This window comes from Xenopus laevis, chromosome 4L (assembly GCF_017654675.1).
Source record: "Xenopus laevis strain J_2021 chromosome 4L, Xenopus_laevis_v10.1, whole genome shotgun sequence".
NCBI classification, from domain to species: Eukaryota; Metazoa; Chordata; class Amphibia; order Anura; family Pipidae; genus Xenopus; species Xenopus laevis.
The window spans coordinates 142,544,541-142,571,400 of record NC_054377.1 but is presented as its reverse complement, the minus strand read 5'-3'; the positions used below and the strand labels follow the sequence as shown (position 1 = coordinate 142,571,400).

General features: G+C 41.1%; 1 protein-coding gene across 1 annotated transcript in view; it reads left to right on the top strand.

The window, feature by feature from the left end:
* MGC147226.L (uncharacterized protein mgc147226 L homeolog) overlaps positions 1-26,860 on the top strand; it is a 60,994-nt gene that overhangs the window by 7,370 nt on the left and 26,764 nt on the right. The window contains 5 exon segments of the mRNA XM_041590887.1: positions 13,685-13,924; positions 19,753-19,824; positions 19,990-20,188; positions 21,798-22,006; positions 25,030-25,102. Coding sequence (XP_041446821.1) covers positions 13,685-13,924; positions 19,753-19,824; positions 19,990-20,188; positions 21,798-22,006; positions 25,030-25,102 — 793 coding nt within the window.

The following is a 26,860-nucleotide window of genomic DNA, read 5'->3' as shown; positions in this document are numbered from 1 at the left end:
CATTCAAGCACAGGATACGCAGTAGATAACAGATAAGAACTACTATAGTTTATATAAACAAGCTGCTGTTTAGCCATGGGCAGCGCCGATTCGTACCTTAGTGCCGCCTGAGGCGGCTCCTGCAATGCCGCCCCCCCCTCGCCGACTTACCTGTTGGGAGGGGAGGCAGGAACACTAATGCGGAGAGCGCAATTGCGCTCTCTCGCATTCGTAAAGCCGAATTTCCTGTTTAAAAAACGGAAATTCGGCTCTTAAAGGTGCAGGAGCGGCTTTTTGCCGCCCCTGGAAACCGCTCCGGCGTTTCCGCCTGAGGCGAGCGTCTCAGCTCGCCTCATTGGCGGCGCGCCCCTGGCCATGGGGGCAGCCATTCAAGCACAGGATGCACAGTAGATAACACTACTACTATAGTTTATATAAACAAGCTGCTGTGTAGCCATGAGGCAGCCATTCAAGAACACGATACACAGTAGTTAACAGATAAGTACTACTATAGTTTATATAAACAAGTTGCTGGGTAGCCATTGGGGAAGCCATTCAAGCACAGGATACATAGTAGATAACAGATAAGTACTACTATAATTTATATAAATAAGCTGCTGTATAGCCATGAGGCAGCCATTCAAGCACAGGATACGCAGTAGATAACAGATAAGAACTACTATAGTTTATATAAACAAGCTGCTGTTTAGCCATGGGGGCAGGCATTCAAGCACAGGATACACAATAGATAACAGTACTACTATAGTTGATATAAACAAGCTGATGTGTAGCCATGTGGCAGCCATTCAAGCACAGGATACACAGTAGATAACAGATAAGAACTACTATAGTTTATATAAACAAGCTGCTGTTTAGCCATGGGGGCAGCCATTCAAGCACAGGATGCACAGTAGATAACACTACTACTATAGTTTATATAAACAAGCTGCTGTGTAGCCATGGGGGCAGGCATTCAAGCACAGGATACACAGCAGATAACAGATAAGTACTACTATAGTTTATATAAAAAAGTTGCTGGGTAGCCATGGGGCAGACATTCAAGCACAGGATACACAGTAGATAACAGATAAGTACTACTATAGTTTATATAAACAAGTTGCTGTGTAGCCATGGGGGCAGCCATTCAAGCACAGGATGCACAGTACATAACAGATAAGTACTACTATAGTTTATATAAACAAGCTGCTGTGTAGCCATGGGGACAGCCATTTAGTTTGTTAAAAGCAGAAAAAGGCACAGGTTACATAATAGATAACAGAAAAGTTATGTAGAATCCCATTGTATTCTACCGAGCTTATCTGTTATGTTAGTAAGTAAAGTAGAAGAGCAAGTAATCCAAGGCATTGTGGGAGTACTCCAGTTCAAATATGGGGAGGCACATTTATCAAGGTTCGAATTTCAAATTCATATGAGTTTTTTTAAATTCTCTTAAATTCGATTGAATTTAAAATTCAACTTGGGGAAATTTATTTAAAAAATTGAATTTTTAATACAACTCAAAAACTCGATTTGAATTCAATATATATATTGAATATATTGAATATATGATTTGAGTTTTTACTTAGAAAAAAACTTGAATGTCAGGAAGGCTACAAACATCTACAAATTGATCCTTGGACCTCTCCCATTGATTTATACAGTAATTCGGCAGGTTTTAGGTGGCGAATATTCAAATGCGAATTCTTAAAGGGCCAGAGTATGATAAATCTCGAAAATCGAATTCCAATTTTTTTTTTAAAAAAATGTGAATCGAGTTTCGATAATTTCCTAGCGGAATTTGACAGTTTTGACCATAAAAAAAAAATTCGAAAATTCGAATTCAAATTTTCAGTTCGACCCTTAATAAATTTGCCCCTAAATGTAGGGTCAGCATCTTTTCGAGAATCTGTTACTAGGCATTATTAGAGAGGTTGGGGCAGTGACATCATAGGGTTGGGCGCTGGTAATAAAAAAAATAGTTTGAGGTGGGTTTGTGTTGGGTGCAGATTGGGAGCGGGCGGGTTAGGGCCGAGTGCAGGTCAACAACAAAAAGTCACTACTGGTGATCATTGCGCATTCTCTGGTCACATCAGTAGTTCATGTTTGAACTGGAAATGGTTTATTGTGAATACAATTCACAAATATTTACCCTTTAAATTGGAGGATTGTTCTCTGCCTTGCTCTTACTTCAAGTGCACTGTATTATTCCCCCCCCCCATCTAAATAAATGAAAGAGAGAGAGAGAGAGAGAGAGAGAGAGAGGTTTCAGCCCCTGCACAATTGCCTGTACTGAATTGCTACTTGTGAAGTCTGCCAAGGGAAACCACCTTGACAAAGTCAAGGACTCTGAATTTAATGTTAAACTGGGTGAATAAATTATGCATGAAATTGTGTCGAAGTCTCTCGTGTGCAGAATTGCTCCTTTTTGATATGAAAGGTTAATTCAGAAAAGAGTCCAAAATAGCAGGAAATGATGGGGATAAGTGGAGAGTATTCACTGTTGTGAGCTCTTATTACCAGAAATTGTATTTCTTCTCAGTCTTCCCTTGGGATGTAGCTGTACTAGAGAACACAGGCTGCGCTCATAAGGGGGGTAGAAGAAAGGAACAAATGCTAGAGACTAAGGAGACTTCAGGTTGGCAGACTAACACAACACAAAAGGTCAGAAATTGCTTAAGCCATTGATAAATTGCATTGCCCTAACAAAAATATCTGTACAGTCAGACACGGAGTTCATGCCAAGGGAGACAGCTGCTTTTATCTCTGCCCATAAGCCCGCTGATATGGAAAGCATGGTGCAATTATGTCTCACTTTCTGCGGAAACAAGAACTTTTTGGGGGAGATGTTCAGCCTTTCTTCATTCTGCCCAGTTACAACCTCCCAGCCCCAAGCCCTCTGTATAAATCAGAAAGACTACTGAAAATATGGGGAGGTCGACATCTCTGGTTTTGGCTTTTGAGATCACTTACCTTACAGAAAGCAGAGGGCAAATGGCATGGTTGGCACCCTAAATTCAGAACCGATGCCAAGCACCCTGGTCTTGGCTCTTGCTTCTGCCTGTAGCAGCCGCCTTTGGCCTCGGGGGGAGCCCTCAGCTACTCAGATGCCGCCAGGTCTTATTAGGAGAGGTGCAAGGCGAGGGGTTCTGAACAAGCAAAGGGGCACAACGGTAAAGCAAAGTCTTTGGGCAGAAGGTCGCGGTACAAGGCGTAGACAGAATCGTAGTCAGATCATGCCGGGTCGGGGCAGGCAGAGTACAAACGAAGTCAGGCAGGCAAGGATCAAAACCAGGCGATCAATCAGAAGGGATTAAGAATAAGCGAAGTCAGATATCAGGCAAGGGTCAGGATACAGAGGTCAGAATCGTCAATAAACCAGGCAAGGGCCACAACTGGAATCAGATCAGATACACAGATTAGCACAATACTCAGAAGCTCCAGGAACAAATCCTGATCACCAGCCCAATTGCGCCTTATATAGCGTTTGAATTTTGCCCAATAAGCGCTGGTGACATCACGCCAGCCCGACTGCGACCTAGAAATTAAACAGAGGCACACCGTGTGCACCTGCCGTCCCCCCACTAGACCACCAGGTAAAGTTGTTACAGCAAAGTGCAAAAATCTCAATCTGCACAATGTGTTCAACTCTTCTTGCATTGCTGCAGATCTCCACTTCTGTTTGGAGCAGAGAAAACTATTTTGCCCCATGAATACAGTGCTAGCTGAGTCAGCATTTTATTGGTGAGGGGTGGAAGTGAGAGACATGCAGGTTCCCTGTATACGCCCCTAACATGCATGTCATTCAGATTTTGACTAAGATTCGACCTGCAATTAACCCGACCCAGCGAAGCTCCTCTATTTAACTCATCCCATCTCTGAAATCACGATGGGTGTGGGCAGGAACAGGCCTATAAATAGTGGCCGATGGAGGTGGAAGCCAAGAAGAGGAAGGTCATGGGCAAGGAGGACGGAAGGTGAGAGCTTAGCCCAAACCCACCCGCAAATCGTGTTCAAAAGTCGGCCGAAACTGGTACCTAAGGTTTCGGGCTTGCCTGCACACCACTACTACTGTCTATGGCAAGGGTTCCCCACTCCTTAGCTTTTAAAATGTAAAAATGAGTTGTAGAGAAATATCAGCATGAAAGAAGTTCTGGGGGTGCCAAATAAGGGCTGTGATTGGCTATTTGGTAGCCCTTATGTGGACTGGTAGCCTACAGGAGACTCTTGTTTTTATGCAACTAAAACTTGCCTCCAAGCCAGAAATTTAAAAACAAGCACCTGCTTTAAGGTCACTGGGAGCAACATCCAAGGATTTGGAGAGCAACCCGGCCAGCCCCATAGCCTCCTCTGCAGCCCGTATGGCAGGATCACCACCTCACTGCTGGTATGCGCTTGGAGGCGCGCAAACAAGTGAAACTAGCTGGATTGCAGACCAGACTGGGGTAGACAGCAGTCAAAGGTACGTGCCTGGCAACCCCTTTTTGGTGCCCTAGGCACGTGCCTACCCTGCCTACCCCTAGTTCTGGCCCGGAGCAACATGTTGTAGGTTGGGGATCACTGGTCTAAGGTTTTTTAGAGCAGCCCCTCTGGCATTTGTCAGAATCCCCAGATTTACAGCTAGGACCATTACAAAGGACCATACAAGTAAGCTGAGCACCTGTCAGTGGTTAAATCCCTGTTCAAGCTAAATATATTCACCTGAAGCCTCTGCTTTACCAATATGGCTGATCGCTGATGTTTCTCTTGAAAAGGGATGCACCGAATCCACTATTTTGGATTCAGCTGAACCCCTGAATCCTTCACGCAGGATTCGGCCGAATACCGAACCGAATCCTAATTTGCATATGCAAATTAGGGGTAGGAAGGGGAAAACATTTTTTACTTCCTTGTTTTGTGACAAAAAGTCACGTGATTTCCCTCTCCGCCCCTAATTTGCATATGCAAATTAGGATTTGTATTTGGTTCGTCCGGACAGAATGATTCGGCCGAATCCGAACCCTGCTGAAAAAGGCCGAATCCTGGCCGAATCCTGAACCGAATCCTGGAATTGGGTGCATCCCTTCTCTTGAAGTCAGCAGACAAGCCAAGGAAACAATGGGTTACACCTGTCAGAGGAAATTAGGGAGGTCCATGCGCCATCCTGTCACATATTTCATGTTTGTTTTGTGGGGTAAATTTTAAAAAATAGGAATGCGTATTTATAAAGTACCAACATTATGGAGCATTGTACAAAAAATGGGAGTATGCAAAAAGGCTTCAATAAGCAGAACTTACAAACGAATAGGTCACGAAGTAGCAGGGGTGAGTATCGCTGTAAACTCTGAACCAAGAGAAAGTTTTAGTGATTATATTGCAGTTCTCGTCAATATTCGCAGATAACTGTATGTATTACTTCAAAGAAAAGAATGAAAACTATACATATTACAGTTTTAAGCAAATAATAAAGGTTATTGGCGTGAATATGAATGGAAATCGGTGTGTGTCTCTAAAAGCAGAATTTCAAGTGTATGAATGATAAATAGTGAACAATGAAAATATCACTTTGTTGCCAACTTCTTAAAGGTTTTAAAGATTTAAAATTAGCCAGAAATGTGATAAAAAGATGTCAAAGGCAGCAGAAAAAGAATACATTTATCTTGAATTCAGCGCTTTTATATGAAAGGGATATAACTTAATTTATGGAGATGATAAAACAGCATTGATTTCATCATTTAAGAGGTAGAAAGTTGTGCTTTGCTCACCTTGAGTAGCGCAGACTCTCCAGCTGGTTATGGGGTCACGTAAAGATTTTCAGTTTGCTTTTTGCGTGTAAAGAGCATATTTCAGCAAAGTTCTCTGCCTGTGTATAATGTATTCATATATATTTATATGGAGGAAATCATAAAAAACATGGACTTTTTAAGATATAAGGATAAGCTTACCACTTTCCATAAGGGGTTATTGTGCTCATGCTCCAAACCCTCAGCAAGGAAGGAAATACGTAAAAAAAACTAGAAAATAGAGCTGGCACCCCAAAAATTTTGATGAATTAAGTAGAATCCATGAGTCTCAAAAAATGGGTAAAGTAGTACAAAAATCTTTATTTACATCTTGTATAAAAAATAATAGCCTGACGCGTTCCTAAAACTTTTTGTACTACTTTACCCATATTTTGAGACTCCTGGATTGTACTTAATTCATCAATATTTTTGGGGTGTCGGAATGGTGCCAGTTCTATTTTCTAGGTTTTTGTATATATTTATATGGAGGCAGCTTTGCAGAGGTGTCAAAAGCACCACAAATTTTTTTGATTTTATAATAGGGCTGTAAAAGGGCCAACTTTATACAGTATTCGACAGAGAAGTCCAGGGACCAAAAGGACATGTGCCGTACTTGCTTGCTTCTTCTTGAACCCTCCCCTGCTCCAATTGAAGCTGCATGATGAGAAAGTACTGATGGAGGAGGGAAGGAGGGCAGAGGAGAGGTTGCACCTGCATTGGGGGGCCTGTGGGGCTGGTGGGGGGTGCATACCTCCCAACTATCCTGTTTTCTGCAGGACAGTCTCGATTTTGATAACTCAACCCGCAGTCTGGGATTGTTACCGAAATGTCCCTACTTTCTCTTTGACCTCCTGCACTGAACAGCCAGAAAAAGATACAAAGTTTTTGAAACTTAACTAAATAAGAGGCCCAGAATACGCAAAAAGTGCACTTTGCTACTTTTTTAACAATTTAAGATAAGCAAAGAAACAATTGTAACAATTAAAAATAAGCAGTGATCTTGGGGAAACTGTTTAAAGAGCAATTCAGCACATTAGCAAAACAGTAATAACAAAAAATGTGTTAAAACTTTCATAACCTGCCAAATTTTGTAAAATGAAAATGGTAATAAGGTGGTGTGGCCACAAGAATGGGCATGGTCAAAAACGTTCTGCCACCTTTCTAACAGCAATCTTTGAGGTATGGGGCGGGCCCTTGATGTGGCAACCTGACTGATATCCATAATACATGAACGTTGGATGTGATCGGTGAACATTGCTTGGGATCGGTGGACCACCATACATGTACTGAAAACTGTATGAAATTTTTTTGGAATTTATTTGTACATGTACAGGCAGCAGTGAGCTACCAGTTACCAGGGGCAGCAAAGAGTCGCCTCCTGGTGCCATATTTCCATTTTTTAACACAGAAATTTGGCTCAGCTATAGCTATAGCGCTCATTGCACTAGAAGCTAACGTTTTATGTGCCATGTAATGTGCCAGTAGTGCTGACTATCTTACGCCGGTTGGAAGGGCAAGTTTGGGAGGTGTTAGATAGATGAAAATAAAAACTCCACTCCTTAAATGTTGCCTTATTTTTAGAATTGATTCTAATAAAGTCAGAATTAAAGATATAAAAGAGTGTTTCACTGTTATTTGTCAGGTATGGTCCCGATTAGAACTCGGGACTGTCTTGAAAAATACCTGCATTAATCCACTGGGGGCTTTGTGAGTTGGCGTGGGTCTATTATCTGGATGGTCATATGTTATCTTTCCCTGCTGCGCTCTCTCCTCCGCCTCGCTTGTTAACTTCAAGCGTTACTTGTTAATTTATCAATTAAAGAACTTCAGCGTAATTAAAAAAGTAAGGTAGAAATGATGTACATTATGTTTTGTGCTTCTGTACCAGCCCAAGGCAACCATAGCCCTTTAGCAGTAAAGATCTGTGTCTCCAAAGATGCCCCAGTAGCTCCCCATCTTCTTTTCTGCTGATTCACTGCACATGCTCTGTGCTGCTGTCACTTACTGAGCTTAGGGACCCACTCACAATATACAGTACACATAGAATAGAAATGTCACAATATAAGGCTGATTAGTAATTAATACAGATAATTACTACATGGCAGCACAGAAACCAGTGCAATTAGCATCAGAATTTAATAATCAGCAAACCTGTAGCATCAGCTTATATTACAGCCAGGGAAGCTCATTTTCTGCTGGATAATTAGTGACGAGCCCTAAGGGTAAGGCCACACTAAGCGATAGCGCGGCGATTTGACTCGCCGCGACTATTCGCCGCGACTTTTAATCCTCAATCGCTGGTGAAACTTTGGCGCTGGCGTCTATGGGGAATCGCTGCGTAAAAACACACGCGGCGATCTTTTTTCTATTGTCGCTCGAAATCGCCTCGCTAGGCGATTTCGAGCGACAATAGAAAAAAGATCGCCGCGTGTGTTTTTACGCTGGCGATTTTGCGCGATTTCCCATAGACGCCAGCGCCAAAGTTTCGCCAGCGATTGAGGATTAAAAGTCGCGGCGAATAGTCGCGGCGAGTCAAATCGCCGCGCTATCGCTTAGTGTGGCCTTACCCTAAGCTTAGCTTCTCAACAGCCAATCAGAGCCCACTGAGCATGTGAGTGTCACAGACACTTTCCAAGATGGTGACCCCCTGTGACAAGTTTGAAGTCCTGGATCATTGCTGCTATTGACAAGCTCAAACTTTAGCCTCGTGCAATAAGTTCAGAATATAAAATATGGCATTTTTAGCCATATTTATTTTTAGGGTTTAATTCTCAGCCAGGCATGAATTGGGCGGGACCTCCCAAGGGCCCCATACACAGGGCAATAAGCTGCTGACCTTGAAGTGGTCAGGTGTGCAGCTTTTATTGACCTGTGTATTGGCAGTTTAACTCTACAATTTAATTGTTGAAGTAAAGCGACAAGAAACTGCAAGTTACATTGGTCAATCACTGACACTGACCATATGTCGTACGTATAAAAAACAGACCCAGAATGGGTTTTCAATAATATATTTTGCGTCTGGTGGAAGGGTCAGCTTGGGGGCTGTTGATGGAAACTGCTGGATGAAAATATTTAATTTATGAGTCAAACTCTACTTTTGGATTGGGAAATGTGGATGTAATCAACCTAATTCTCTTCACAGTCCATACCAGGATCTCTGCTTTGCTGTTCCTCTTTTAATGCTGGAATGCTGTCCCTCTTTATTAGGTGGCAGTTAGGGAGCAAAGGTATTTTGGCATCAGGAATCTTCTTGTGGCTAATCATTGGCAGGAAGCGATATATTATCCCACTGTTACTATAGGCACCATCTCTCCCTACTATACCTGCTATCCCACAGTCACACTCCCTTCCCAGAGACTATTATCCCACTGTTACTATAGACACCATCTCTCCCTACTATACCTGCTATCCCACAGTCACACTCCCTTCCCAGAGACTATTATCCACTGTTACTATAGACATCATCTCTCCCTACTATACCTGCTATCCCACAGTCACACTCCCTTCCCAGAGACTATTATCCACTGTTACTATAGGCACCATCTCTCCCTACTATACCTGCTATCCCACAGTCACACTCCCTTCCCAGAGACTATTATCCACTGTTACTATAGACACCATCTCTCCCTACTATACCTGCTATCCCACAGTCACACTCTCTTCCCAGAGACTATTATCCCACTGTTACTATAGGCACCATCTCTCCCTACTATACCTGCTATCCCACAGTCACCCTCCCTTCCCAGAGACTATTATCCCACTGTTACTATAGGCACCATCTCTCCCTACTATACCTGCTATCCCACAGTCACCCTCCCTTCCCAGAGACTATTATCCACTGTTACTATAGACACCATCTCTCCCTACTATACCTGCTATCCCACAGTCACACTCTCTTCCCAGAGACTATTATCCACTGTTACTATAGACACCATCTCTCCCTACTATACCTGCTATCCCACAGTCACACTCCCTTCCCAGAGACTATTATCCACTGTTACTATAGACACCATCTCTCCCTACTATACCTGCTATCCCACAGTCACACTCCCTTCCCAGAGACTATTATCCACTGTTACTATAGACACCATCTCTCCGTACTATACTATTTATTTATTTATTTATATATTTATTTATACCCTGGACCCCAGGAGATTTGGGCTTGTTTCATATATATATATATATATATATATATATATATATATATATATATATATATATATATATATATATATATATATATATATATATATATATATATATATATTTATATATGAAACAAGCCCAAATCTCCTGGGGTCCAGGGTAATTGTCCTCACTTGTAACCTTTACCATTTAAATAGTTCTTAACCGAGGTTTTTTTTTAATTTCTCCTCATTTCAAACATTATATGTTATTGCTCATGTAAATCATAGATATAGTGCAGTTGCATGTATACCAATAAAACATGTTTAAAAATACAAAACAGTTTTCTGCTAAATTATTATTATTATTTAATGCTTTACCCTGAAAGGGAAAACGAATGCACTCGCATTAAACGAGGATGCCGAATCTCCCCTCCTGATTAGTCATCTGTGCCAAACGTCTCACTAAAACCGTCCAAGCGGTGCCAGCAGGGTGAGGGCGTAGAGCTAATGAATCAGTTGTATTGAAATGGAAGCGTTCTTACTATCAGTGGATATTAAATGGCGGTGTCACATTCTCTAATGCCATTAGTTACAAACCTTTTATATGAGTGATCATTCTTCCCATTAGCGCTCTCTTGGGTGTTAAAATTGTCTTCTGTTCTGTTGATCATGATTTGTCAGTGGGAATCATTCTAGGGACGGGTGACAGGACGGGAGAAGTGCAAAGCCGCACACTTTGGAAATTCGCATTCCATTTTCTTAATGCTAATACCTTTTTTCTCTCTCTCTTCTTCTGTTTTTGACCCAGATAAAACTGATGATTTTATGGCTAATTTAAGCTCCCCATGGTCTGCCTGGTGAATATGTATGTTGCTGCATTAGACATTTATTCTAACATAAAATTAGCTTTTAGCTTTGCTCGGAGAGACCTGCATTCTGCCTGACCTCAGTCAAATTGCCTTGAAGATACTTTGTGGATTTACAGAAGGTTGAAATGTGCCCCCCTTTTCCTCCCCAACACTACGACGGGCAGAAATGCAAGTGTAGAGAGGGCAGTCTGGATAATCGGCAGCATTTAATGGTATCCTTGTTAATTTAATAATTATCAGGTTTTATTTTCAGTCTCTATGCAGCCTCGAGCATCCATCCTGGGCAGCACATTTCCTGCTTAAATGATTAGGAGGTGAATGGTACTCATACCTACCAAGGGCATTTGTGATCAACCATGGCCCTAATGCACTTACCTAGAGAATAGGTGAGCTTTTCTAGAAGGGATATATATATATATATATATATATATATATATATATATATATATATATATATATATATATATATATATATATATATATATATATATATATATATATATATATATATATAGTCAATTCTTAGCAGCCACACTCTAATCCAGACTCGATTCGGGTGCAGGGTCAAAAGATTTACATATGAAATTGTTGAAAAGACCCTCACTCCATTTGTGAAAAAAAATCAAATTTTCTTTATTGTGTACATATGTCCGACGTTTCGGACGCTGTATATATGTACGCAATAAAGAAAATTTTATTTTTTTCATATATATATATATATATATATATATATATATATATATATATATATAAAACAAACGAGGGAAAGTTGTGCTCACCACTAATTTTTAAAACCTTTAGGCGGGGGTGCAATGAGGCTGTGACCACAAAATACATATAGACAAATACAAGAGTCCTCTGCACTCTTGTATGTATAAATACATTATTGTTGGTAGTAAAAGATGAGCCTGCTGTTATATATGCAGTACCATTTCTTACCAGCAGGAGGCAGCAGCTTCATTACAATCTGTGCAGCAGGCAAAACAGCCTATTTTGGAAATGCAATCAGTTTTAAGCAATGTCTACAAATTGCAATCTCCTTTTATTCAGTGACAATTTCACCATTATTCATTGAATTTGAACTCGACTGTAGAGCTTATTGTGTACACTACACATTTACATAGATGCACAATACATTTATTTACTTGATTTTTTCAGTGCACACCATAAATCTGGCCCTAGCCTAAAAAATAAAGTTCTCTATTGCTTTTGAAGTAAGGAAAGCGGTATGTACATCATAATGCCATTGTAGAGGCTCCCCTCTCGAACCACTCCACCCACACTCCCCAACATAGTCCTGTACCTGCGGATAAAATGCAGAATAAATGGTTGCTTGACTTCCAGCAGCGGCTGTCCAGGACCATGCAAAGTTGAAGCTCATCTGCTGCTGATTTCAGAGAGCCTTTATATTGTCACAGAACCCCTCCTCTGTGATTTCTAATATCCTTATCATTTACAGTTACATAGTTACATAGTTAAATTGGGTTGAAAAAAGACAAAGTTCATCAAGTTCAACCCCTCCAAATAAAAACCCAGCATCCATACATACACCCCTCCCTACTTTTAATTAAATTCTATATACCCATACCTATACTAACTATAGAGTTTAGTATCACAATAGCCTTTGATATTATGTCTGTCCAAGAAATCATCCAAGTCCCTCTTATAGTCATTAACTGAATCAGCATCACAACATCACCCGGCAGTGCATTCCCCAACCTCACTGTCCTGACTGTGAAGAACCCCCTACGTTGCTTCAAATGAAAGTTCTTTTCTTCTAGTCTAAAGGGGAGGCCTCTGGTACGGTGATCCACTTTATGGGTAAAAAGGTCCCCTGCTATTTGTCTATAATGTCCTCTAATGTACTTGTAAAGTGTAATCATGTCCCCTCGCAAGCGCCTTTTTTCCAGAGAAAACAACCCCAACCTTGACAGTCTCCCCTCATAATTTAAGTCTTCCCTCCCTCTAACCAGTTTAGTTGCACTTAGTCTCTGCACTCTCTCCAGCTCATTTATATCCCTCTTAAGGACTGGAGTCCAAAACTGCACTGCATACTCCAGATGTAGGGGGTACATTATCCCTTATAATACATGAGTGATACTCAGAGTTCCCTGTATAACTCAGCCTGCAGCCTTGTGCCTTTATATGGTCACAGAACAACCCCTCAGTGACTTCTAATATCCTTATCATTTACAGTAGGGGGTACATTATCCCTTATAATACACGAGTGATACTCATTTCCCTGTATAACTCAGCCTGCAGCCTTGTGCCTTTATATGGTCACAGAACAACCCCTCAGTGACTTCTAATATCCTTATCATTTACAGTAGGGGGTACATTATCCCTTATAATACATGAGTGATACTCAGAGTTCCCTGTATAACTCAGCCTGCAGCCTTGTGTCTTTATATGGTCACAGAACCCCTCAGTGACTTCTAATATCCTTATCATTTACAGTAGGGGGTACATTATCCCTTATAATACATGAGTGATACTCAGAGTTCCCTGTATAACTCAGCCTGCAGCCTTGTGTCTTTATATGGTCAGAGAACTTCTAACATATTTATCATTTACAGTAGAAAAAAATAGAAATAAAAACCAATATATAATGATCAACAATGGGTTTTTATTTCCCAGCTATAGGAACTGAAGGCCAATTGTGACTGTTGATCATAAATAGCCATTGTGCCCACATGTGTAAGCCAGCTCTATAACAAATGCAACGCTGGGGCCGTGTAATTTTCTGTCTTTTTACGCTTGAAATAAGAATGTGTTTTGCTACAAGGACAGATATCTAAATTTGTGTTGAATAAATGTGTGCACCTTGTCAGTAATTCTCTCCGGTTCTGCTTGGGATGTCTCCGAGGCGTCTATATTATCGCTCGTCTCTTTCCCCTTTTCACACTTAATCCGCTACATCTGTATTCCGTGTCTGTTTGTTGTCTTGCAGGAGTTGTCCGCTTCAGGCGAGCAATTTGACATGGTGTTTATCGATGCCACCGAGCGCAGTCATATAAACTATTACAACCTGATTATGAGCAGCAATATGCTAAAAATGAACGGTGTGATCTGCGTGCAAAACGCTTTTGTGAAAGAGCATCATTCCCGGGAAATCATGGCTGATGAGGAGGGATCTGCTGCGGCCAGGAAAGTGACAGATGCAATTAATTCCGACCCATCTTTGGAGCAGGTGGGTGCTGTCAGGGTGGGGGGCAGAGGCACAATGGGGTGGGTAAAAGGAATCAAGATATAATGAATAAGGAGTTGTTATTATTATGCTTTATTTATATAGCGTCAACATATTCTGCGGCACTTTACAGGGATTATACATTATTCCCATCAGTACCTGCCCCAGTGGAGCTTACATCACATTCACACACACTAGGGACAGTTTTATCAGGAGCCTGTATGATTATGGAGTGGGAGAAAACAGGAGAACCCAGAGAAAATCCACAATGAAAAGGGCAAAACATACAGCTAGATAGTGCCCAGGCGGGAATTGAACCCAGTGTTGCAACAAAGCATTTATAGCTATATACCCATCACCAGGGCCTGGTGTTAGGAAAAATTGAATTCTTTATCTTGGCATTTGAGCCATATGGTTCTCCAAATACCACTGTGTCATTCTGTGTCATAATGGATCATAATCACTATGAACTGGGATTCAAAATAGGCCCTGGCATTTAAAGTACCCAGAGGCCCACCAGAGGCCCAAACAGCCCCCCATCAGCTCACTAAATAGTAACTGCCTATGGCATGTTATACAGTAGCAGCCCCCCTGGCATTTGCTTTAATCCACATATTGCCAGTCCGGGCCAGTATATCATTCCTGTTTCCAATGATGTGACATTCTCTGCCGTGTTAGCTGTCCATCTGTATATATGCAAGACCCCAAGGACTAATACTGCCCCTCAGTGTTGGACTGGGACACCAGGGGCCCACCCAAAAACCTTAGACCAGGGGCCCACCAAGAAAATTTAGACCAGGGGCCCACTCTCAATACTATTATTCTTCCTCTCCTCACTCAACATCTATTCTTCTAGTCTCTTTTAGGTATACATACTATAATCTATTATTCCATCTATTTAGCCTATCTGTTCTCATAGAAACAGCGAATGACCATGAAATGGGCCTAATGTTTAGCAGCACAAGGGCCCACTGACACCTGGGCCCACCGGGAGTTTTCCTGGTATCCCGGTGGGCCAGTCCGACACTGCTGCCCCTGGCAAACTGTAAGGATAATGGTACATTGGGTTATTTTGATGGTGACTTCCCAACAGTAGAGTACAGATGTGGTCAGTTTTCGTGTCTGCCTGAAACTGCTTCTAATATCATTGAATGTGAAGCACTTTATTGGACACACAAGCATCAGTGATTGCTCAATACAAAACAGCAAATAGGAGCACAGAAATCAGCATTTAAAAGCACTCACCACATATATCAGGTGGTCCAGTTGCCCCGGCCCCAGATCCTCAGCTTGGGGAGCAGATAAACCAATAGCAGAAAATAAGGGGTGTCCAGGCACTCAAAAAACTCCATAGTGTCACCAAAAATAGTGTAAAAAATATATTATTTATAGTAGCTTAATTTAAAAGGTCATGTCTCCATTATCTCTGTGAATTTTGTGCCACCCAGAGCACTTAGTCGTGGGGGTCCGGGGCCCACAGGGGCTTCCATCTCAGGGGCCCCTTGCCCCAGCCAGCTTCCATTGGAAGAGAACAATCTGTATATCTGTCACTGCTTCTAATACCTTTGAATGTAAAGGGCTTTATTGGACATAGAGGTGTTGGTGACGGCTCACACTCAAACATTTTGGTTCTAACATCTGCTTTTCACTGCTCCATCTACATTCAAAGTATTTGGAAGTGACAAGTGGGTAGGGGCGTGCTTTTATCCGGTAGATGGTGTTAGCTGAAAAAACATTTTGTGTGTTACTTTAAATGTGTCCCCAGAGTAGCTATTAATTCCCTATGCCCAGTGACACAGCAAGAGGATATTGGGCTTCAACAAGCTTCACCCCTCGGCCTTCAGCCAACAGTGTATTTGGAAAGCTGCACCTCAGTCACAACCACATTGGGTCCTCTACACTAGGTGCCATTCAAGTTATTATGGCCTGATAATCTGTCTCGTCGCATGTTTGTGGGCTGGGTTATATTAAAATGATGAAGTCTAGGACACCCTTCTGGAGACAAGAACCATAAAAATGTCTTAAATGACCACATCCGATGGAGCCTCCATTTGGATAGCCAAGTTTTAAACCCCAGCAACTCCCCGGTTTGCTGTACAGGTATGGGATCCATTATCCAGAAACCCATTATCTAGAAAGCTCCAAATTACACGAAAGTCATCTCCCATAGACTCTAGATTTTTAAATAATGATTTCCATTTTCTCTGTAATAATAAAACAGAACCTTGTACTTGATCCCAACTAAGATATAATTAATCCTTATTGGAAGCAAAATCAGCCTGTTGGCTTTATTTAAAGGGATACTGTCATGGGAAAAAACATTTTTTTCAAAATGAATCAGTTAATAGTGTTGCTCCAGCAGAATTTTGCACTGAAATCCATTTCTCAAAAGAGCAAACAGATTTTTTTTATAGTCAATTTTGAAATCTGACATGGGGCTAGACATATTGTCAATTTCCCAGCTGCCCCAAGTCATGTGACTTGTGCTCTGATAAACTTCAATCACTCTTTACTGCTGTACTGCAAGTTGGAGTGATATCACCCCCTCCCTTTTCCCCTCCAGCAGCCAAACAAAAGAACAATGGGAAGGTAACCAGATAACACAAGATAACAGCTGCCTGGTAGATCTAAGAACAATACTCAATAACAAAAACCCATGTCCCACTGAGACACATTCAATTACATTGAGAAGGAAAAACAGCAGCCTGCCAGAAAGCATTTCTCTCCTAAAGTGCAGGCACAAGTCACATGACCAGGGGTAGCTGGGAAATTGACAAAATGTCTAGCCCCATGTCAGATTTCAAAATTGAATAAAAAAAAATCTATTTGCTCTCTGCAAATGGATTTCAGTGCAGAATTCTGCTGGAGCAACACTATTAACTGATGCGTTTTGAAAAAAACATGTTTTCCGATGACAGGATCCCTTTAATGTTTACACGATTTTCTAGTAGATTTAAGGTATAAAAATCCAAGCTACAGAAAGATCCGTTAACCGGAAAACCCCAGGTCCCACCATAAGCCACAATACCACATCAAGGTAAACCCCATACGGTGGCCCCTAACTTGTTTACCTGTAATCAAAAGATAAAAGGTCATATACCTCTCTGCTTAACAGCATTACTTGGAGTAAAAATCTCCTGAAGCTTGCTTTCAATCTGTGGACTAGATCTGCCTCCGCCACCTGCATATGCGGCTTTTAAAAGAGAGACTGCCCAAACCAATGCCCATTTTTAAACAAAATGTGATAATGAAGAGACTATAATAAAGGCAAAGTAAAGCTGTATATATAGGTGCACTCTTGTGTGTATATGTGTGTGAGTATAGGCATAAGTACAGGTGAGGGTATAGATGTGAACAGAAAATGAAAAAGGAAGAGCTAAATAGCCAAGTAATGCTGTTAAGCAGAGAAGTATATGACCTTTTATATTTTGATTACAGGTAAACAAGTTAGGGACCACCGTATGGGGTTTACCTTGACGTAGTATGGTGGCTTATCAACTTTATGATCATAACTTTGTAACAAAAAACCCTGTTTTTCTTTTTTAAATACATGCACTTGCATATTCATTGAATTATTTAGACAGGGGATTATTGTCCCTAAATAAGTTTTTATATGGCCTTAGGAGTGCACCCACAACCTCCCCATTCTTGTACTTGCTCAGAAAATATCCATGGTGAAATTGGATATATTTAATAAATACATTCTGCTTTCTGGGCGCTGCGGCCAGTTGCCTTTAAATATTCCAAGTTGGAGAAAGTCAGATTAAAAGTGTGAATATTTAAAGAAAAAAAAGCAATACTATTTGATCAAAAGGAAAATCTCCCCTTTAACTACTAGAACGTCAGTAAGGGAACAAACGCCTGCACATTTGAATGAGAATTTACATGCAGTCGTACATGGGATTCATAAAAGGAACCATTTGCCTGGGGGGGAATAAAAACACTAATTGGATTGTGTGCATCTGTATCCGTCAACTTGACATTTTGATAATCGCAAGCTCCTTCTATTTATTATATTGCTGATTTGCTGAAGAAGACCATGGAATGAAACTATAATCTGCCCCAGAACAAGCAGCTCATACAGTATGAAATACAAAATAACTGATTTTACATGAATGGGATTTTTTTTTCCTACAAGCAATTTCATGGAAATTCAAGCAATGCAGCCTGTGGCTTAAAGTAAGAGACCGTAATCGCAATATATGTACAAGGAATCTCCTTTACTCTTGGGGGAGACCGTACACTGGTCAATATATATGAGAAAAAGAGCTGCATGGTCCCATATATTCTAATTGACCATGCACAGATGGTAAGATAGCACTGACCATAGGGTTTCCATAGGTGCCTCGATTTTTGGGCAGTGGAGTTGAAAATCATCTTAACTGCCAGACCCAGGCCTTGATTTGTGGAAAGGCCAACAAGTCCGAGGCCTAGGGCAGCAGGATTTAAGGGGGCGGCATGCTACCGAACCACACCCACAAAACACTGGGGATGCGCTGGGGAGAAAATATATATTTTTAATTTCCCGTGAACCAATCCCCATTGCTCCGGTTCAGATGATTTGCACGAATAAAAGGGGAGGGGATGGGGGCAATGAACAGAAGTGGGCCTAGGGGCGCCCACTATGTAAATCGGGTCCTGGCCACCTGAATTGAGGTTGAAACAGTTGGAAGAGTGGAGGCTGTATGGTCTTCCAATGATTTTTTTTAGTGCGAAGAGTGGAGGCTGTATAATAACTCAAAAGCACCGTAGCAGGCTGCCATAGACACTGGACCCATTGGCCAAAATTGTTTAAAAATTCCAATTTTATTCAAAACGTTGCAGTAAAAACATTGTGCGAACACGAATATGTTGCAGGCAGGGGGAAAGCATGGCTGTATAGCCTTCCCATTATTTTTTTTAGTGTGAAGAGTGGAGGTTGTATGGAGGTTGTATGGCCTTCCAAGGATTTTTTTTAGTGAGAAGAGTGGATGCTGTTTGGCCTTCCAATATTTTCTTTTTTAGTGCGGAGAGTGGAGGCTGTATGGCCTTCCAATGATTTTTTTTAGTGCGAAGAGTGGAGGCTGTATGGCTTTCCAAGGATTTTTTTTAGTGAGAAGAGTGGATGCTGTTTGGCCTTCCAATATTTTCTTTTTTAGTGCGGAGAGTAGAGGCTGTATGGCTTTCCGAGGATTTTTTAAAGCTTACCAGCCAGTATAATGGTCCACAGACTTCTTTCATAATTTTAATAGCATCTGCCCTAAAGAAAAAGGTCTAATGGGCAAAAAACCCTCCACATAGAATAAAGCTGGATGATATTGCTGTTCCTTCTAAGGGAGGGGGCATTGTGTACGGCTTTCCTCTGAATGGACTCCTGGCAGCCATATTTAGTACAATGGTGCACCAGGAGGTAAGAGAAGCATGTCTTTACTCAGACAAAGGCTTTATCTATCATTCAGTATGTATTCACCAATACTGTAGATGCTAATTGGTCATTGGTTCCTCTAGGTAACTGCACCACCACCATAAACCTATACCATGTTATTCATAAGTGACTTGTTTAGGGGCACAAAGAATGACTTCAGCAAACATTCACCTCTTGACTTTTAATATGTTTGATCATCAGAAAGCATTGATTAATCACTATGGGTAGACGTGGTTACAAGGTAATCAACTGGGTGAGATTATAAAATATAGGGAAGTATTGGGAAGAGCTTGGGTTGAGAAATGAGCCGGTCAAGGTCAGAACAATAGGAAACCCTTTGGTAAAGGCAAGTAGAGACTGTGTGATAACTATATGGGCAGGGCTCCCTGAAATACTAAATGATGGGGTTTTCTTTGCATTTATATAGGTTACACTACCCATAGATGGTTCCATCATTGTTGCAAGAAGAAGATTTGTTCCTCCATCAGTAGATGTCAAGGTAAGGTACATTTACATATTGCTTCTCTTAAGTCTCAAGCAGTTTTATAACTACTCGTGTCCTGATCTTTACCCATCTTCTCTTCTTCTAATGTTCTCTAATGAACTGGATTTTATTGATTAACATAAAAACTCACCAAGTTCAGTTTATGTTTACCTGAGACAGGATGCCAATGTGAGCGACGATGTGTTCTGGGGCTTTAAAGGTCTTCGATTAGATGGAAAGGTGGCCTACGTGACCGGTGGGGATCAGGGTATTGGCAGAGCCTTTGCGCATGCATTGGGGGAAGCAGGAGCCAAAGTTGCCATTGTAGACCTGATGCTTGAAAAAGCAGAGGCTGTTGCCTTTGAACTACACCTGAAGGGTAAGTAACCACAGTGATTCGCCTCCAGTTTACACCTCCCTTTATTGTGAATGGGGTGGGGGAGTGTTGAACTGTGAGCACAAAAAGGACACCCCCAGTGCACTTTTTGTTTACAGTGGCATAACAATAGGTTACTAGACCCTTGAACTGACCTACCACTGAGCCCTCTACACTCCCGAGCCCTTTACACTCTCTAGCCCTCTACACTCCCGAGCCCTCTACACTCCCGAGCCCTCTACACTCCCGAGCCCTCTACACTCCCGAGCCCTCTACACTCCCGAGCCCTTTACACTCTCGAGCCCTCTACACCCCTGAGCCCTCTGCACACCTAAGCCGTCTACACTCCCGAGCCCTCTACACTCCCGAGCCCTCTACACTCCCGAGCCCTCTACACTCCTGAGCCCTTTACACTCCTGAGCCCTCTACAGTAGTAGGGACTTACCTTCACAGTAGTTTCAGTCGTAGTTGATAGCTCCCTGCAACTTTGCTTTTCTGTAGTTAATTATCTCCAGACCAAAGCATTGGTCCTACATTGGACCCCTGTGGCTTTTTATGGGGGGAGATATCTCATAGACTCAGGGCCCAAATGTCATAAGGTAGCATTGCTTTACCCCTGTGCCACATTGTTATATGAACATAACTAGAATTACTGGAGATAATCTTGTATTTAATATTATTAAATGTTTTGCCTTTATCCCCACTGTTTTATATACTTTGGGGGTTATGTAGTAAAATGCACTAAGTTTGCCCATGGACAGTAACCCATAGCAACCAATCAGCAGGTAGCATTTATTGGTCATCTGTTTAAAAGCAGCTATCTTATTGGTTGCTATAGGTTATTGCTCCTGGGCAAACTTAGGGCCATTTGGGGGGTTATCTTTAATATGCTAAAAAAAAAAAAAATGCTAGAAAGCTGTTGAGTGTTGATAAATTTCAGGCAGGGGCTTACCTATTGTCTGTGTATAACTACACTGGTTGCACTCTAAAAATATATGTACAGGTATGGGACCTGCTATCCAGAATGCTTGGGACTTGGGGTTTTCTGGATAATCTCTCTGGATCTTCATACCATAATACTAGAAAATCATGTAAACATGAAATAAACCCAATAGGCTGGTTTTGCTTCCAATAAGGATTAATTATATCTTAGTTGGGATCAAGTACAGGCTACAGAGAAAAAGAGTTATTTGGATAAAATAGAGTCTATGGGAGATGGCCTTTTGTGTAATGCAGAGCTTTCTGGATTACAGGCATCTGGATAACGGATCCCATACCTGTAATATCAGTTCCCACCCCCCAAATGATTTGAGAGCTTTGCTTTCTTTCTTCTGGCCAGCAGGTGTCACTGCACCACAACAATAAAACATTTAGCTCTCTATGAAGCATCTATAACTTTGACAATAATAATTGATGGTCTGCAAACATGCATTTTATCAGGACCGAGAGCCCGCAGTACCGCGTACTTTTATCATTCGTGCATTCAAGAATCGATAAATAAGTGTATAAATATTTTTAATCCCGAAAAGTATAAATATTTCCCCCCTCCCAAACTTTTTTTTTTACCCTTTCCTTGCTAATAATGTGTAATCTATACCAAACCTTTCTGTAGGAATAAAATCAGTTGCCATAGCAGCAGATATTAGCAAAGAAGAAGATGTGAAAAGGATTGTAGATACAATTGTGACTAATTGGGGGAGAATTGACGTAGCATGTAATAACGCTGGGATTAATATGAATTCGGCGAGTGAAGATACCACGCTGCAAGAGTGGGACAAAACATTCAGTGTGAACCTGCGGGGCCTTTTCATGTGCTGTCAGGTGGGTATTATCCTTTTCTGTGGTGGCCTGTGGCTAGGACTGGTGCTGCCATGTTGATTGTTAAGAGTATAGGGGATTTTAAAAAAATCTGCAAATCCCAAATATTGCAGCACTGCAATGAAATATAAATATGCAAATTCAAGCAGCCAAAATTACACATAACGGTTCAGGACTTGCGTCCCGGTGATACGATTTGTAAAGGGATGTGAGTCCAGAAATGTCACCTATAAATTTTGCTGCTTGAATTCAATAACACACATTTTATGTCATTTTTTTTTCCTATATATCATGTTTTCATTAAAGCTGTGTGTGTGTGCATATATATATATAGTCCAACTAGATGCCAGTACTCTCAGGTCTTAAAAATACAGAATTTTTATTAAGAAAAGCTACAGACTGACGTTTCGACCTATCCTAAGGCCTTTCTCATACGAAACGTTAGGCTGTAAGCTCTGTAATGAAAACATTTCTATTTATTTTAATAAGACCTGTGAGTGCGGATCTTCTTGGATTTCTTTTATATATATATATAACACTGGATTGGAACGCACAACCACGAGTGTAATAGGAGACCTGGGTGCCAGTCTAAAATATACAAATATAGTAGTCCAAATGATTGCACTCCAAGGAATTGTATCAAAGACAAAAGTTATTGCTGAAGAAAATTGCAGGTTTATTAGACCAACATTTCAGTTCCTTACTGGAACTGGAACTTTCCCTGTCGAAAGTTTCAGTAAGGAACTGAAATGTTGGTCTAATAAACCCAGGGGCGGACTGGCCCGGCAGGACACCGGGAAAAAACCGGGCAAGACACCCTTCTCCGGATTGTACCCCAAAACTGTTTTCCTGTGTCGCGCAGTGCCAAACGCGCATGCGCGCTGAGTGACGCTGTTAGCGCATGCGCGCTGGCTTTTATACAGGCCTTTATACATGGGCGCTGAGTCGGCTCAGGGGGGGTAGGGGCCCGGAGGGGGGCTCTGGGCAGCGGCCCCTGTGGGCCCCGGGCCCCCTAGTCCAACCATGAATAAACCTGCAATTTTCTTCAGCAATAACTTTTGTCTTTGATACAATTCCTTGGAGTGCTGTCATCTGGGCTACTACATATAATAATAATGGATCCGCACTCCAAACAATTCAATCAAAGTGATTTTTATTGAATTATCACTCACGTGTCCAACGCTTCGGCCCACATTAGGGCCTTTATCAAGAATGTGGGCCGAAACGTTGGACACGTGAGTGATAATTCAATAAAAATCACTTTGATTGAATTGTTTGGAGTGCGGATCCATTTTTGAAGATTATATGTCATAACCTTGACCCAGCACACACCACAAACCAGAAGGGATATAGTGCAGGTACTTTCTGAACTTTTATATATATATATATATATATATATATATATATATATATATATATATATATATATACTGTATATCTGTATATGTATGGGACCTGTTATCCAGAATACTCGGGTCCTGGGGCTTTCCAGATAATGGATCTTTCAAACCTTGTCTACTGGAAAATCATGTAAACATGAAATAAACCCAATAGGCTGGTTTTGCCCCCAAAAAGGATTAATTATATCTTAGTTGGGATCAAGTACAAGCTACTGTTTTGTTATTACAGAGAGAAAGGAAGTAATGAATTAAAACTTGGATTTTTTTGATAAAATGGAGTCTATGGGAGACAGCCTTTCTGTAATTCGGAGCTTTCTGGATAATGGGTTTCCGGATAATGGATGCCATACCTGTATGAGTTTTAGGTTAGAACTACATGGACGACTTCTATGCGTTTTGGATGGATCCAACACGCTGCACCAAACATGGCCTGATTTACATAGCGGGCACCCCTAGGCCCGTTATCATTGCCCCCCCCCCCCCCCCGACCACTCAAATTTTCATCATTGGGAGCAATAGGGATTGGCGTAAGGGAGATTTAAAAAACGATCTCCTGTGCATCCTCAGGTTTTTTTGAACCAATGTTGGTGCAGTTGGGCAGCATCCCGCCCCCTAAAATCCTGCCTCCCTAGGCCCCAGCCTTGGTGGCCTCTCCACAAATGCGGGCCTGGCGCCAAAACGCAGGCATCAAATTGGATGCAATGGAAAATAAGGTAAACATGAATCCGACAGTCGTATTTCTTACCTTATTTTCCGTTGCATCCGATCTGACACCGGCATTTTGGCACTCGCGTCAGATCCGCCAAAAACGCATAGAAGTCGTCCGTGTAGTTCTACCCTAACATAACAAACTGCCATTTTTACAATTATTGTACACATATGGGACCTGTTATCCAAAATGCTCGGGACCTGGGGTTTTCTGGATAAGAGATCTTTTCAAATTTGGATTTCCATACCTTAAGTCTATTTAGAAATAATTGAAACATTAAATAAACACAATAGATGTATTGTATGTTAGTTGGGATCAGGTACAAGGTACTGTTTTATTAATACAGAGAAAAAGGAAGTCATTTTTAAAAACTTGGATTGTTTGATTATAATGGAGTCCATTGGAGCTTTCTGGATAACGGGTCCCGCATTTTTTGCAGTGCTTTCTTAAGTGGGAAAATCCAAAAATGGTTGGAGGCCCTTTAGAAGCAACAGAGAACTCCACATGTAATGCTTCTCAGCTGCAAAGTAAATGAATGCTTTGGATAGCCTTTGAAGCGTGGCCTTTCTGGGCTATTTCTTAATCGTTAATTAGGATTAACAGCGGAAACTGCTAATTAATTGAAGATTCCGGGTTTCCATTGATAAACGTATAGACGCCTGCTGCCAAAATCAAAGCGCTGCAATTTTCCCTTTTTTTTAAAAAAAAAAATAGCAATCGACACCACTTCTCTAGGTCCTTATCGGTGTTTTCTTCTTCTTTTTTTTTTTTCTTTCTTTTTTTGGTTTCATGTTCAGTGCTGAAATTTTGTATTTAGAGGCAAGAGCTGTTCATTATCGTGTCATCCTCTTGTCAACTCACAAAAAAAAAAAAAAAAAAAAAGGGAGGGACGGTGACCCTTTTAATTCTCTCCGTAGGCTGCGGGCCGCGTTATGCTGAGTCAAGGATACGGCAAGATAATTAATACAGCGTCTATGGCGAGTTTAATAGGTGAGTGATGAGTCTTGACAGTTGCGCCTTGGAACTCCTAGTTTAATTAGTAATCATGCCATCTGATTTAATTAAGCGTGTATTGGGAAGTGGTAAATCACTGACACTTTGTATCAGGTCAAAAAATATATTAGCAAACACTTATGGCTTTTTTTTTTTAAAGGCTTGTCACACAGTTCCACACCTGTGCGATCTGATGGGACGTGTATATCTATGCAACAGCTCCGAGCAGGAACTCATTTTGTTAGATAAACTATATTCTCATATCATAAAGCCTAATGACAGCAGCACTTTATAGAGATTAGATATCATTCATATCAGTCCCTGCCCCAGTGGAGCTTACACTCTAAAGGCCCTGTCATAAACAAACTAGGGTCTGTTACATCAGGAGTCAGTTAACCATACCTCCTGACATTTTGGAAATAAAAAGTAGGGATGCACCAAATCCAGGATTCGGTTCTGGATTCGGCCTTTTTCAGCAGGATTCGGTCGAATCCTTCCGCCCAGCCGAACCGAATCCAAATACTAATGTGCATATGCAAATTAGGGGAGGGAAATTACGTGACTTTTCGCCACAAAACAAGGAAGTATTTTGTTCCCCTTTCCACTCCTAATTTGCATATGCAAATTAGGGTTCGGATTCGGTTGGGTATTCAGCCGAATCTTTCACAAAGGATTCAGGGGTTCGGCCGAATCCAAAATAGTGGATTCGGTGCATCCCTAATAAAAAGAGAGAGAGAAAAAAGTTGTCGCGCCCAGTGCGGCAATTTTGACCACGCCCATTTGTGAACACACCCCTAATTACCATGTTCATTTTACAAAATTTGGCAGGTTATGAAAGTTTGAATATATTTCTGTGTTTTTTTTTTCGAGTTATTACAGTTTTGCTAATGAAGGTGAATTGCCCTTTAAGCTGTGATTCTAACTTCTCCCAAGAGACCTGTTATCTTATATTGTTACAATTACTTATTTGCTTATCTCAAAATTGTTACAAAAGTATCTTATCTGCAGCTGTGGCTGTTCTGGTCTCTCTGCCAAAAGCCAATTAAGTTACAAACTTTGTTTCTTTTCTGGCTGTTCAGTGCAGAGAAAAACGGGACTTTCCAGTACAAATGAGGGACTGCGGGTCTAAAAATGGGACAGTTGGGAGGTATGGGTTAACCTGCCTGGAGAAAAGCACACACAGAATATATAAACTCCTTGCAGACAGTGTCCTGGATTGAATTGAACCTGGGACCCCCAGCTCTGCAATACTAACCATATATTACGGTATTTAAATAGAGAGCTTAGGTTTGTATTAAGGGTGTTAAAGGGGCTGTTCACCTTTAAATTAACATTTTGTATGATGCTGAGAGTGATATTCTGAGACAATTTGCAATTGGTTTTAATTTTTTGTGGCTTTTGAGTTATCTTTTTATTCAGCAGCTCTCCATTTTGCAATTTCAGCAATCTGGTTACTAGGGTCCAGGTTTCCCTAGCAACCATGCATTGATACGAATAAGAGACTGGAATATGAATAGGAGAGGGCTGGATAGAAAGAAGAATAATAAAAAGCAACAATAATAGGGGCACATTTATCAAAGGTCTAAGTGAAAATTTTAATTAAAAAAATTCAAATTTCGAGCTAATTTTTGTGTACTTTGACAAGGGAATAGGCCTCATTTGAAAAAACTCTGAATATCGAAATTTATCATGTAGTGTCTCTTTAAAAATTCTACTTCGACCATTTGTCATCTAAAACCTGATAAATTGCTGTTT